Consider the following 15,143-nt stretch of genomic DNA (forward strand, 5'->3'; position numbering starts at 1 on the left):
CAAGTAAAAACACGTTTATGAATTTCACATTTGAGCGGCAAACATTTATTCGAACGGTTCAAGAACAGATTTGTGTGTACGCAGTGTTTGTGAATGAGGCCCAATGTGAGCGCTCATCACAACGCTTAAATGTATCCGATTTACATGTGAAAAGAACAATGATGTTAACGAGCAATGCGTTGCCACTTAGTTTGTCGTTTGTTTACTTGATGGACAGAGGGTAAACTGCAGTGCTTTCAAACCAATCTGATTCCGTCGGAGGAAGTTACTTACCCTCAGATCACCACTTTAGTGGTAAAAACCCCCAACATTTTTTTAGATTAACTTTTGATTCAGGAGAAACGTATTGCAAACACAGCAGGTCACACACCCAAAGAACAGCTGATTAATGTTAAATCCGTTACTGCCTATAGGCACAGACGTTTAAGTACTGTAATGTAGAACAATGTTATCACATAAGCATCTCCTCATATTGAGCAGGCCTACTGGGCCATCAAACTCTTGATCTGATGTGGATTTCATTATACATTACATTAGAACATTTATCCACTAATCAGTCAGAACAGATATTTCAGTTTGAAAAAGTTCAAACTTTAAGTGGAACTAAAAGAAGTAGGATCTTAATTAACAATAGGATTCATGACCTGTTAGTGAACTACTGAAATGTGTACAAAGTTTTGTCTATTTTTATTTATATATCTCCTAAACTAAATAACAGCTTTGACCTGCAGATTTTGCCCAGAAGATAAATTCTTGGGACTACTTAAATTGTGTTGTTTTATCCCCCAGTGAACATGAATATCTTTTATAGGAGTTTAACAGAAGTGCATGTAATCATTGAGATATTTTTCGTTAAACCTTAAATGACAACCTAATAATGGTGCTACACGAAAAGTCAGAGGATCACTATAGTCAGCAGGATTTATGCTTTGGGGACAATGAATGTCTGTATAAGATTTGGCTTCTTTGCAGTTGATGTTGAAGCACTTCAGTCTGTAACACAGTGATGAGCTCTGTGAACAAAATGCTACATGGCTAAATGTTAACGCAGTGAAATGTGTCTATAGAGGACATTCTGTTTAACCGGTTAAATATTAGCAGATATCTAGATTAATTTACATTAGGATTACAATGGTGACTTATATAACAGGGCTGGAGACATCAAGAAGTCATTGAGTGGTTTGTAGATTGATAACATGGACATGTAAATGAGGTGGCCTCTAAACTTATTACAATAAAATATTAACAGACTCTGCTGCACAGATGCATTCGGAGTGGTAAACTACAGGGTAGAATTCTTCTGGGAAAGCAGCAGCATGAAAATTCACGACCCAAACAGTTTTAATTTCCTGTCTAATAAAACACAGAGTCAGACATTGGGAGGTTTCTGTAAATACTTCCAGCACTTCCGCCTGTCATGTGTCTGAAACACATTGCGTCCTTGCAGTGCTGAAATGTAGGCAACAGCAATAATCAAGGATCTGTGATCGCTCGCAGATTTTCACACCCTGGTCCAACATCTGGGATGAGCAGTATCATCACACACATCCGCGTGAAAGGAGATGAATACTGAAAGTCAGAGTGAACTTGTGGACATGAATCCCAACCACAGATATGACACTGCACACAATCCAAGCAGAGAGGCTCTTTAAATACGGCCAAGCGCTCCCTACTCCAGCCTTTATTGGGACAACCTAAGTTAATGCAAATCAGTTTGATAATAAAATATTCAAAGGCCAATACAACTGCACTAAAAAGACAGGGGAGAGAGGGACCTGAGGTTTTTCATCACAAACACTGGAGTGGCATTAAAATGAAATCACTGTGTAAAAATACTTGAACTGCAACATGCATACTGATACTGATACTATTCAGTGGAACAATGAGGTTCATGTTCTCCATTAGATAAAATAAACCTACGCCATTAGAGGTAGCCCAGAGCTATTTCATGAAACCCTGAGATCCCTACATGTCATTTATTTACTTTATCCTTTATACGTATGGGTTAGGGAGAAGAGTGGAGGAGTGTTCACCATGTGGGAGAGGGTAGAGGAATGTATATGTATTATATGTTGCTAAAAGATGATTTACTATCTCTTGTCATGGCTCTTGTTCCATGTAACGTAATATGCTAAATATGGTACTCTTAAAGTAGCGTGCCGAACCCTGACTGGTAGACCATTCCAAGGGAGGGATGCTTGATAATAAAGGCTTTACCCACCACATTACTTTTAGAGACGTTAGTCATTGACAGCACAATGTTCAAGTAAATTTGGAGAGCAGTGAGCACTGTGACCTTTTAAAGATAAAATGCACGATGACCATAAACAGATCTGCAGGTGAGAAGGAGGATTTAATCTTCAAGATTACATGGCGAGACGCTAGTCCGGACAGAAATCTGACTGTTGTTCCACCAGCTATCAAAGTCTTAAATACCGTACAGGGACTCAGTCAGCAGTGGCGGGATGTTTCCCTGTGACTCATCCTGTTTTGGTCACTGCACTGTGTGTTTGCAGGGAAAACAATAAGGAATATGTGTCAGTCATAGCATGCTTTTCGCATTCTCTTCATAATGTGTGCGGTGCTGGTCTGTATGAAATGTATGTTTTGGAAAATGTTCAGACAAGTATCTGAGTGTGTGTTTTAAATTTGAATGTTATCAGAGTGCAGTCGAGCTGAAAACGGAGGATTTGCAAAATGATAAATATCTGAGAAAGAAAACCATGTTTGAATCCAACCACATAACCAGCCCTCTTTTCGAAGGATTTGGAGAGATGGACTTTGCAGCTTTGTGCTTCCCTACTAACACATTTTACATTAAGCCTCTATTTTATCAAATTCTAATCTTATTAGCAAGCAATGGTTGTACACCCTGTCAGTGCCAAGGCCACATACCAGGTTTATAGAGTCACTGACTCCCTGGAGAATCCCAGTGTCAGCTTCCTTCCTGATTCAGAGCGCTGAGTACATCCAAAAATGATCATCATCATCTCTACTCCTAACTCTGTCCAACTTTTTGTGTAGAGTGGAAAATGTATCTCACTCCGATATGCAGCTCTGTCGGGGCAATAATGTGATTTTTCTTTCGGTCATTACTTCACTCAATATGTTTGTTCAACTTCTTAAAACATGCTGTTCTTCTTTTCTCGATTTGAATCATGATTATAATAATTTTTTCAGACCAAGCTAAAGTTGTTGCTGTTAAAAGGAGAAATCATCATCTAGAATATCTTGGTAATAGTGTAAGCTCTAAGTTTTGTCAGTCCTTGGTGAGTCTTCATGTGATGACAGTGAGTCTATAGTGAGTAACTGTTTCCGTCTCGGGACATTCCTCCTTTCAGGAGCACTGCCAAGAAAGAAAGTCAACCCAAAGAATAACGCCATCTACATGATGTTTTGCAGTCCATCTGTTACGTCAGTGTAACTTTAAATGGATTGAAAAGAGCTCATTGCAGACAAACAAACACTGAGTAGTTTAGGAGGTTGTTTGTTTGTTGCTATACATTTTTATCTCCTTTTACTTTAAGTCATCGCTTGCTGAATGTGCCTGCTGCATAAACAAAATATGCAAGAGATGTTAGACGTCTAACTTTTAGGTTTCTAAGCTGTTTCAGCGAGGTGTTGATTTAACTTTGGAATCATTTTTTAGGTTGAAGTTCATGGTGCCTACAGGATGTTCCACTAAGTATTGGTATAAAACCTATACTAAATGGTTTTGACAAAATATATAAAACACTTATCTGTACAAAATAATTTATTAATGTCTAAAACTACCTTAGTTTAACAAAGGTTGGGTGAGCTGCTGAATTGGCAGATGTTTTTTTTTGTTGCATTAACGCGTCAGGGTCAACATTTAAGAAGAATAATACATATATTTGTTGTGCCTTTATTTATAGATAGGATAGAGTCCGAAATGTGGCTGTGTTGTTTTTGTGTGCAGAGCAAGACAGACGGCACAATAGATCAGGAGCAAAAACAAACTGCTTTGGAACAATTTCTTAATACCATATAAAGAATATAAAAAGACAGTGAGTAATCATGTAGGCAGATCACATGTACTTCTTGTCATTACACTTTCCAATACTATTTTGTTTTGTCCTTGAGCAGAGAACGAGCACTTAACAGACAAATGTGACATTTCAAGCAAACAAGTGTTGCGTCAACTATCATTACACTTAATCAACGTCTCCATAACTGACCTCATTTCCTGGAGTGTTTGATTAATTTGATTTCTTACAATGTTTTTAAAAAATGGGCCTTTTAGTTCTCTCTGCAGGTAGTCACAGATGATCCAAATACGCTATGAATCACTGGCAGACAGCTTCTGTGCAGTGTTGACTGTATGCTGCCTCACGGGGTGCGTTTGTTTGTCTGAGCAGGCACGGTTTGTTAGCTCTTGGTGGTGACCTTGTATATGCCCCTTTTGTGAATGTGACTTCATTGAGCACACATGCAGATTGAGTTTCTCGTGTTGGCTGACGACAAGTGAAACTTCAGTTTTGCCCTAATAACCATTTTCACCAGTTGGCCATTTTCCTCTGGCATCACTATTAAGTCTTGTTTAGCATCTTGTTTGAATTTGCTTAATAGTCAGGAAATTGTGATATTGTAAGATTCATTAATAACATTTAATAAACTTACTGTATATACAGCTCTACAACATTTATTTGAACTATCCACCCTGAGCATATTGTAGATAGTAAGTAAGGCTACATCAGGATGCCAGAGCAGGATTACCACAAACTGTTTTTAGGCATCTATGTTGCTGCTTATTTATGTCTGCTGCAGTTGTCATCTTTTATGTCTATTTTGCAGTGTTGTTGTATTGTATGTATGACTTCCTAAAAGCCTAACTGGGGACAAGGACTAATTGGGTATGGCTGGGAAGTTCTATATACATTGCATCAGTTGCACTTTAATGAGATGTAACAATGTCTGCATGTCGAGTGCTGTCCCTGATGAAAATCTGTATTTACTCTAAAGTTTCCTTGCTTTATGCTTTCCAACAGATTCCTCGGGTCAACTAAGATTTCATTGAGAGACCTTGCCACTGGTCAAGTGAGGTCTTTGCCATCCAAAAATGTCCCTTTGGTCAGTGAAAATGGACAGAACATTGGGGTAAGTTTCAGTCTGTTTGAAAGAAAATATTTGTCTCCCTTTTTAAACGAAATAATTGACCAGGAAATTATCTTTCCAGGCTACGATCGACCTCATGGTGAGCTATGATCCTCCGGCCAATGCTGCTCTGAACCCCAATGACCCTCAATCAGGAGACGCTGCAGTGGATGCTGGTATGTTTGTGCCACTCTTGATGTGATGGAAGTTTAACTATTTGCAATATCTATGAAAAGAGGCCTGTCAGGTGTTAAATCTCTACATCTTGTTTTTTTATCCCTGGTTAGGTGGCGGAGGTGATGAGGGGGACGAAAGTCAACCAGATGGGGCCCATAGCAGTGCTACAGGGACCCCACTCTCCCCAGGACAGTCTGTTAGCATCCGTAAGCGGCTGGCAAGGGCCCACGGCCGTCACCGACTAGTGAATAAACCTCAAGACTTCCAGGTTAGTCTAACTTTGTTTTTGGAGAAAAGTGATGCAAATGGACAGACACAACAACTATAGATAGACTCAGCATGATTAGGGCTTTGTCTGGAAAGCATCAGCTCACAGTATGCTACTGCAGTGCATTGAAACTTTTTACACCCTTCTGTGTACTTTTTCACATTTTACAGTTTTACAGCCAGGAATTCAAAGACATGCATTTGTTTTTTTGTACCATTATACAATAAACAAAAACCGTCCAAAACTAAAACATCTGTTGGACTTGCAGGCATCTTTATACACCTGAGTGCAATTTGTTGCAACTGATCTTAGCTGAATGTCTCAAAGATAAAATGGATTTTTGAATCATTGGAATACCCAATAATTTCCTCCTTCACATTTTGTGAATCATGGACTGTTTTTGTTGGTCAATTTTATAAAGCCCAATAAACCAATCATATTACATTTGCAGTTTAAAAAGACAACGTGGGACGTTTGAGTGGGCTGAATACTAATACTGTTCTAAAGTAAAACCAGAATAACACAAGCAGTGGATGCTTTTGTTTGAGGATAAAGAGTGCAATTAATCTGCCTAACAGAGCTGTGTACTGGGTTTCCTTTGATGGGCTATTTAGCTTTATAATCCCTCTATTTCATTTAATACGTCTAGATTTTTGAAATGCTAGACTTCAGAAAACAACCAAAATTGTATAAACCAATTTATCCCCACTTTTTTCCTCCAAAATACAAAAATTATACATCGGTTTCCAGTTGCTTTTACGTGTTTTAGGATTAGGCATAATTAGGATGACTTCAAAGAAGTGATAAGTACTTTGAATGAATGTAGATTCTCTTGGTCATAAAAAGTTTCTCTCCTGCTGTCATGGTTTTCATTCATTTATCCACACTGGTCCTGTGACACTCGGTATGTTTCAGATTCGTGTCCGGATCATTGAGGCCCGTCAGTTGCCTGGCAACAACATTAAACCAGTGGTGAAGGTTAGTGTGTGTGAAGACACCCACAGGACGAGGATAAAGAGAGGAAACAACCCTTTCTTTGATGAGGTACTTGCACTACTACTGCTCTAAAAGTTTCTAATCTGTCTCTGTCTTAAAACCATTTTGCACGGATTAGTGCTCAGTCTTCAGAAAGTTTTTTCTCTGGCTCCTGGTTGAATGCGTTCCTTATCGGTCTTCATGGAAATGTATCTCTTACTATATTTTCATAGATGTTCTATTTCAACGTCCACATGCTACCATCAGATCTGTTTGATAAGAACATCAGTTTCCGGGTTAGTACACATACGTCCATTTTGAGTCCCATCCTCTGTCACTTTGTATAAACATCAATCATTAAGTCTTACCTTTTCCTATCTAGATTTATAATTCTTATTCACTGAGGGCTGACAGTCTCGTGGGAGAATTCAAGGTATCTGGTTTTACTCCTTCTTCTACTTAGCATTTAAAAGGGTTTGGTTGATTCCGGGTTTCCATCTGACTGATCTGTTGTTGTTCTTCTCACACAGCTCGATGTTGGTTATGTCTATGATGAGCCAGGTAAGCTCGCCAAAAACCACAGATTTTGTATTTCATTTGCATTTTCTCTCAGGATGCTGTAGTTTGAAGTGTGAGCGTGTGACAGAGTGCAGTGTTGTTTTAGTTTTTACTTTGCCGATTTGTATGATTAATTCTGTTCCAAATATTTGTTTGTTGAAGATAAACCTAAAAAAATCCATAAACCATAAATCATTTTGGGATTAACTTTTGGTCACATGACTAGTATTTGGGAATGTCATCCCTCACGGGGGTGACCTGACATCGTATCGTCACCAGTTTCTGCCTCAGCTCCAACACATCTGAACTTTTTTCGTTATTTTTTGAGTCATAGTGAAGGAACGTTTTTGACTGCAGTTGGTTTTAAGTTAAAAAGATTCAAAATGAATAAATGAAATAAAATCATGACATGCAACCTACACAACATCTCACACCAGATAAAGTAAATCCTCTATTTGAACATAGTGTAGCACTTAGCAGCTTTGGTCTGTCTTACTTTTCCAGCTTCAAATATTGATTTCTAAAGGTAGGGTTCAAATTAAATTTTGAATAACTGTTATGTGCTTTCAATTTCAGCCCATTGTGTTGTGAGGAAGTGGCTCCTGTTAAATGACCCAGATGACTCTAACTCTGGGGCTAAAGGTTACCTCAAAGTCAGCCTCTTCGTTGTGGGGACTGGAGATGAGCCTCCGGTACGAGACAACGCCGCTGGTTGCTTTCTCTGTGGTCATATGATGTTGTTGCCCCTCACTCTCTCACATGGAGCCCTTCCATTCTTTAAATCCTCTCACAGGTGGAAAAAAGGGAGGCAAATGATGATCAGGATGACATAGAGAGTAATCTGCTACTGCCGGCTGGTGTGACTCTGCGGTGGGCCACACTGTCGCTGAAGGTGTTCAGAGCCGAGGATGTTCCCCAGAGTAAGACCGGCTGAGTTATTGTTTCATATTTGCAACAAATGATTGCCATTTAAACTACATCAAAACCTGCAAGTCGAAGCAGAGCTTATCAAAACTTAATGGTGATAAATGTTTGTTTTTCTTTTATCAGTGGATGACGCATTCATCCAGAGCATGAAAGAATTTTTTGGAGGAGATGAAAACAAGAAGAACCTGGTCGACCCCTTTATAGAAGCACAGTTTGCTGGCAAAAAGGTTCCTTTAACCACAATATTTCATGTAAACATGCTGGGATCCACACTGTTGTTTAACTGAGAAACGTTGATCTTTACTTTATTTTCACTCCCTCCAGCTTTGCACTCGGGTCATTGAGAAAAACGCAAATCCTGAATGGAACCAAGTACTGAATCTTCAAGTAAAGGTGAGTTGCCTCATAAGATTAGTTGTATTCTGAAAAAAGGACTCGGAAACATTTCAAGTGCTTTTTTTTTGTTTTTTTTTACCTGTGATTTCTATTTACTTTAGTTTCCCTCCATGTGTGAGCGAGTCAAACTGACAGTCTTTGATTGGTGAGTTGAACAATATTTTAGTTCATGAAAGTTATCCAACATCAAGGAATAGTCATTTTGTTCTCCAGGTTCAGAAAGTTCATGACAGCATGTTTGCAGTGTAGTCAGCAGCTGTGTGCGTGTGTGTGTGTGTGTTTCCCTTCCAAATAACCAACCACATGAGAATAATGTCGCAGCATATGATTCATACTGTAAACGCCCCTCCTTTCCTCTCAGTTACACGCTCAGGGATGTCGCTGGCACCGTCTCGCAGCCTATTTTGTTAAAGATCATTGTTAGTCTGATAAGTCAGTTCCAGGAAGGCTGCAGGGAAATCAGTACAAAGGGAAAGGTTAGAAAAACTATGTGTTGCCTAAGGTGTTGAAAACACAACAGACAGAAGGACTTTTTTTTTTTCTTTTCCACCTTCTGGCTTGTTTAATTTCAGTTATTTCTACGTGAATCATGTAGGTCAGTGCTTTGTGAAAGTAGTGTGAGGGTCTGAGGGTGCTGTGTGTGATTTCAGGGATCGTCTGACAGGAAATGATGCCATTGGCACAACATACCTGAACCTGGCCAAGATAGCCTCCTCTGGTGGAGAAATCGAAGGTATTTATCTTTTATCAATTTTAACACAACAAATATGAACATTTTGCTGGAAGAAAAAAAAAAGGCCCTGACAAGTCTGGACCTGAGAGCGTTTCACTGAAACACGTTTTGCACTTTCATTGTATAACTGTAATACAAGTATCTTTTGTAACTTTAATGTGCGTGCTTGTATTCACCTCTAAACAGTACATGAATTGTTTTTTTTCTCCTGGTTTAGACGAACATGCAGATATCGGGGAAATACCATCATTTGAAGGTTAATTGTGAACGCTGTCGCTCATTGTTGCATGACATGTTTGCATTAAGCATGTTGCGCAAGCTAATGTGCTAGTTCTTTACGTGTTTATACCATTAAAGCTGCCTGGTTTGGACATTGGCATTTCAGTGTTTGATCATCTCGTCGTTGTAGTGCCTCTCACTTTGCTTACCCAACATTCACCGCTTCCACCTTAATGTGCCCACCATCACGCCTGATATGCAGCATCACCAAGAAACTAACTCTGCAGCTTTGCTTAACTTAGCTTCAGTTCGATATTAAATGGTCTAAGTGTACTTCCATTCCTCCAAAGCCAACACGGGCCAGTCGGAGGTGGGTTTCCTGCCCGTCTTTGGACCATGCTATGTCAACCTGTACGGCAGCCCTCGAGAGTTCAGCGGCCTGCCAGACCCCTACGCAGACCTCAATTATGGCAAGGTAGTGTTTAAGAGACTCCCAGGATCTAACCAGCCGAGAACCATAAGCGTCCTTCTGTTTGTTTCTACCTCTGTCCTTTGTTCCCTTGACTTTTTATTGAAGGGATTGTGTATTGTCTTTTCAGGGGGAGGGAGTGGCATACAGAGGCAGGATCCTGGTGGAGCTGTCCACTAAACTCGAGGGCAAAGAAGACAAATCAGTGGACAATATCAACAGTGATGACATCCTGGTGGTGCAGGTAGTGTAACTATCTGCAATATAAGTAATTTAAATCTGGTAGAGAAGTACAGGCCTGGTTAGAATTTGAAGCCCTGGTCCATGTTATCTAATTCTTAAAAATGTCTCCACATGGAGTAAAATTAAATGTTGGATGCATTTGTAGTTTTTATCTCTCTGGCTTTTAATTTGTCAGTCTTATTTAATGTATATCTTTGTTTTATAGTTTTTATTACACTGCAAAGGTGGAAGGAAGTTTGGTTTTAAGTCAACCCCGACAATGCAGCTGCATAGAGGAGAAGGGAATGTGACTGTATAAGTTGCTCAAACTGAATCTAAATGTGTCAGAACGTCTCTGCCTCTGTCTTCTTCTCTACACTAGAAATACCAGAGGAGGAGGAAGTATTGCCTGTGTGCTGTCTTCCACAGCGCCTCCATGATCCAGGAACCTGGAGAGCCAATCCAGTTCGAAGTCAGCATCGGTAACTATGGCAACAAGTTGGACACCACCTGCAAACCCCTGGCCTCAACCACTCAGTATAGCTGCGCTGTGTTTGATGGTGAGGATCTGTTCATGCACAGAATGATTCATTTAAGACTTTAACACAAGGCCTGCTTCCTGGTTTGGAGGATTTTTTTTAAAAGTTGTGTACATCTTTTAGGTAATCACTACTATTACCTGCCCTGGGCGGACACAAAGCCTGTTGTTGTGGTTACCTCATTCTGGGAGGACATCAGCCACCGCCTGGAGTCTGTCAACATCATCCTGTACATTTATCACCGCCTGGTAATCCTATACCATCTCTTTAACCCTCAAAGAGAATGAATGCTTTAGATTATTCTTGCCTCATTAATTATGCCTGTTCGTGCTGAACTTCTGTTTAGTACATGTGCGCATGCAATTAACAACTACACCTTTAATTAACCCTAAATGCTTTGCTACACCTTGTGTGTGTGGTCTCACTAACAATAAGGGCAGAACTTTAGATTTGGTTTAAGCACTGAAAGCAGAGTGACACCGACTAAACGTGCTATCCCCATCACGCTATGCTACATTTATTATCTTCACTATGGCAGAGGGTCCAAGCAGCAAGGCTTTCTATCCTCCGAGGAAACAAGGGAAATTGGCAGTGTAGAAGTATTTTAAGTTCAGCACCAAGAGATCATCACTCAGCACTTCACGCCTGAGTAAACGGCATCATAACTGAGTGATGTTTCTTCCTCCTGTAGAATAACATACCAGGAGGAAAAATAAAGCCTTTGCCTGCAGAAGGAAAATACATTGCTAATACATGTCTTATGTGGAATACCAAAGAGACACAGACTTTGTGTGTTATTGTTTTTATTATTATTCATTATGTTAAATTATAATTTAGGCTTCAAACGGCAGCAACAGTTTTAGTAAAACGGCAAACTAGATATATTTTGGACACAATTCTTCTAATTCAAAGGCAGAGTTGACTTTTTGACTTTTTTTAGTGATTTGAATAATTTGATTACTTTGGGGTTTTTTTCAACAGCGTTAAATAAAATGTCATTTTCTAAACACTGTGATTTCGTTCATTAGTGATGTCGTGAAATCAACGCAATCTAATTGAGATATCTCAGACTACAATCAGGATGTCAAAATCAATAACCGTTTCATCCCTACGAGACAGTCACAGAGGTTTGATACTAAAGCTTAATCCTCACCTCTGCTTTTTTGTTGTTGCAGAAATCTAACCTTGAGGCTTTCAAAACTGGAGTCCTGGCAAAAATGTCTGACAATGAGCTGGTGGAGAAATGGCTGAAGGTGCTCAATCAGCTGATTGAAGACTTGGAAAGGTAAACACAGTAAACAGTGTTGAGACTGCAAGATTGGTTTTTATGTGACATTATTTTATCGAATGAAACCATAAAATTAGGACTGTTAGGGACTGTTCTTTTTTTTCCCACCCCCCAATTATAAAACACAAGGCTGGTTTCACAGATACTGGTTACCAGTCAACTGAATATTTAATATAATCTCAGTCTAATAAAATGGCTGCACTCTTTCAGCTTCCCCATGCCTGAGCTGGAGGGACGCTCCAACCTAACATCTCTGGACGTCCAAATCAAGAAGCTGCGTGACAGCGGGTTGACAAACATCAAGGAGGGAGCCCGACGCATGAGAGAGGAGGCCAGAGAGATCAGGGACACGCTGGCTGATCTGGAGTCCTGGGCTGAAAAACTGAAAATTCTGGCCGAGGAGGTACGGGCCATCAGTTCTATCCATTCAAACAAGATTGAAACAACATCAGCTGTCACCTCATCATCTTGCTTTTTTTCTCCGGTTATCGTTTGTAGCCCCAAAACAGCTTGCCTGATGTGATCATCTGGATGTTACGGGGAGAGAAGAGGGTCGCCTGCAGTCGTATTCCTGCTCACCAAGTCCTCTTCTCCACATACAGCGAGCAGGCCTGTGGTCACCACTGTGGCCGGATGCAGACCATCTTTTTACAGGCAAGTGTCGAAAGTAGAAGAAATAGTGATAAAGACGAGGTGAAAAAAACTTGATAGTGGTAATGATCTTCATCAGTCTCTTTAGCTTTTAGTGTGTATGCTGAATGAATAAATTAAAACTTAGTTTAGTTACTGAGTATCTCAGTTATACAGTTTTAAAAAAAATCAAATGAACCTGAATTTGTTTCTCTGTTTGTGTTTATTTCCCTCGTAGTACCCCATGGACAAGGCGAAGGGCCTGAAGGTGCCGGTTCAGATCAGAGTCAACATGTGGCTCGGTCTGTCTGCACATGAGAAGAAGTTCAACTCGTACTCTGAGGGAACCTTCAGTGTGTTCGCTGAAATGGTATATCACTCTCATATTTACTGATCTCTCACTTAATTTATTGTAAGAATGAAGAGATTAAATTTTCCTTGAATTTCCCTCGGGATCAATAAAGTATCTATCTATCGATCTATCGATCTATCTTTAAATTCATAGTCATGTTTTAACTGCAGAACATAATGTTTTCCCTAAGGAAGGGTTCGGAAATCAATATTCAATTAAATAACCCATTAGGTGGCCCGGTGTCGAGATTCAACAGACAAAGAGTCTTTTCCAGTATCAATACAAATTTCTCCCCAGGGAGACGAATAAAGAAACCTCTGTTAATCTTTTTAATGGGGTCTTTTCTGGATATGAATGAAATGGGGGAAGAGAGGTAAAGACACCAAAGAGGAAAGGGCCATTAAGTCTGTAAGGCACTGGGGGTGAGAAGACACCAGGGACAGGATAGCAACAAAAAAAGGTTTAAGTCTTACTTTAGTTTCTAACTTTATTTGGTTCATTTGTTTGTGTCTTACTTTCCCATCTTCCTGTTTCTGGATCTGTTTATATCAAAAACGGTTTCTAGATGCTGAAATATAATTGAGATCTTTGAAACTCAAAACATTTTCTCCTCCACGTCCTCACAGTATGAGAACCAGGCCCAGGTGTTTGGGAAGTGGGGGACCACAGGACTCGTGGGTCGCCACAAATTCTCAGATGTTACAGGGAAACTGAAGCTGAAACAAGAGTACTTCATGCCCCCCAGAGGATGGGAGTGGGAAGAAGAGTGGTTCATTGACCCAGAGAAAGCGTGAGTCTAAATATAAATGACCAATTTTGCATTTTAACTCTAAAATGCAAATCTGTTCTTCTTGATTAAGTGACCTCTATGAGCAGGGATTCAACTATCTGCTAACAACTGTGCACGTTTTTTTTTTGTTTTTTTTTAACTAAAAGCCCAGACTTTGCGGAGGAAGTGGGTTGAGGCTGCCCTCCGCTGTTTACATTCCTCTCATGCCGTAGACCATCATTAAATCCAGGATGTTCCCCATAGCTGAAATTTTCCTGCTCTTAACTCTCTGAACAACTCTTTACTTCCTACTTTTAATTTACATGCATATTTATTGAGGTTTCTATGGCAACATCATTTGTTTATATGTGGGAGGAAGTGCATATATTACCGTTGTATTTCCTTTGTTCAGATAAAAGATGGCTAACACCGTAACAACAGCAGAAACCAATTAAAAAAGGATTCTTTGATATAAAGCATGAGAGCACATCGTTTCTCCTCAAGTGTTTCTCTAGTCTACAACAGTTGGGTTCCTCCCAGCATGTAAACACTGTCACTGTCAAAGCAATCCTTTTCTCTGTCACTCTGCACACATCCATCTTACAAGACGTTTGGCATGCATTACTGCCAAACGGGGCGGCTGTAGCTCAGTGGGTAGAATCATTGTCTCTCAACCGGAAGGTCGAGGGTTCGACGTGTCCTTGGGCAAGACACTTAACCCTGAATTGCTCCCCCTGCTCTGTCGGGGTGTATGCAGTTCGCTGCTCCTGTGGCCGAACGCTTGGTGCGCAATTGCCCCACGAGGACAAATAGTTAAAAAAAACAAAACAAAAAACATTTACTGTCACAGGGTGTGGTTTTTGATACCGCCACTTGAGGGAGCCAAATGTTTCACATGGTGTCTTTATGTGACCCGTGTAAAGTGTGTTTTCAACTTCTGCACACTGATGATGGATCATGTGTTTTACTTTTCATTTCAGGTTACTAACAGAAGCTGATGCCGGACACACTGAGTTCATGGATGAAGCATTCCAAAATGAGACTCGCTTCCCCGGCGGAGAGTGGAAGGCCGCTTCTGAGCCCTTCACCGATGTGGTCAGAAATCATGCCAAAAAAAAGCAATTTAAATATGAAAGAGAACATTTTTCCCTTTTGTCTCATGCAAGAAAAAAGTTATCATGGAACATGTATTGGACCGCCTTTTTTTCACAGAACACCAGAGTGTGTTTTTATTTGCACTAGTGTCCTGTTGAGGATCAGGTATTTCAAGTTCTCTGGTTTTGTGTGATTATTTCATGTTGCTTACCATTTACCTCGGATCTCGGAGCTGGGAGTGACGTCATGCGCGAGTTAACCGCGTTCCAGTTGCGAGTCAGCAACAATTTAGAGAACCTCTGTTTTGTTAGCTAATACCTGGTGATAACACACTACTAACAATGACAATGTTAACAATGACAACATTTCCACACATAGATCTTGCACAATATTGTCAATGTAATTTATTTG

At 40.0% G+C, this 15,143-nt stretch overlaps 1 protein-coding gene across 3 annotated transcripts in view; it reads left to right on the forward strand.

Annotated features, from left to right (window-relative positions):
• Positions 1 to 15,143, forward strand: part of myof (myoferlin) — a 28,626-nt gene that overhangs the window by 3,670 nt on the left and 9,813 nt on the right. For 2 of the 3 annotated variants that reach the window (XM_079334074.1, XM_079334076.1), the window contains exons 4-27: positions 5,010 to 5,118; positions 5,198 to 5,291; positions 5,403 to 5,560; positions 6,476 to 6,604; positions 6,769 to 6,831; positions 6,918 to 6,968; positions 7,066 to 7,096; positions 7,670 to 7,785; positions 7,887 to 8,013; positions 8,144 to 8,247; positions 8,345 to 8,413; positions 8,518 to 8,561; positions 9,067 to 9,149; positions 9,367 to 9,405; positions 9,719 to 9,843; positions 9,968 to 10,081; positions 10,442 to 10,619; positions 10,722 to 10,846; positions 11,774 to 11,883; positions 12,097 to 12,289; positions 12,385 to 12,540; positions 12,755 to 12,886; positions 13,495 to 13,658; positions 14,618 to 14,732. In XM_079334074.1, coding sequence (XP_079190200.1) covers positions 5,010 to 5,118; positions 5,198 to 5,291; positions 5,403 to 5,560; positions 6,476 to 6,604; positions 6,769 to 6,831; positions 6,918 to 6,968; positions 7,066 to 7,096; positions 7,670 to 7,785; positions 7,887 to 8,013; positions 8,144 to 8,247; positions 8,345 to 8,413; positions 8,518 to 8,561; positions 9,067 to 9,149; positions 9,367 to 9,405; positions 9,719 to 9,843; positions 9,968 to 10,081; positions 10,442 to 10,619; positions 10,722 to 10,846; positions 11,774 to 11,883; positions 12,097 to 12,289; positions 12,385 to 12,540; positions 12,755 to 12,886; positions 13,495 to 13,658; positions 14,618 to 14,732 — 2,629 coding nt within the window. The remainder of the gene's footprint in view (positions 1 to 5,009; positions 5,119 to 5,197; positions 5,292 to 5,402; positions 5,561 to 6,475; positions 6,605 to 6,768; positions 6,832 to 6,917; positions 6,969 to 7,065; positions 7,097 to 7,669; positions 7,786 to 7,886; positions 8,014 to 8,143; positions 8,248 to 8,344; positions 8,414 to 8,517; positions 8,562 to 9,066; positions 9,150 to 9,366; positions 9,406 to 9,718; positions 9,844 to 9,967; positions 10,082 to 10,441; positions 10,620 to 10,721; positions 10,847 to 11,773; positions 11,884 to 12,096; positions 12,290 to 12,384; positions 12,541 to 12,754; positions 12,887 to 13,494; positions 13,659 to 14,617; positions 14,733 to 15,143) is intronic. The other variant, XM_079334075.1, reaches the window with a different exon arrangement.

This window comes from Symphodus melops (genome assembly GCF_947650265.1).
Source record: "Symphodus melops genome assembly, chromosome: 21".
NCBI classification, from domain to species: Eukaryota; Metazoa; Chordata; class Actinopteri; order Labriformes; family Labridae; genus Symphodus; species Symphodus melops.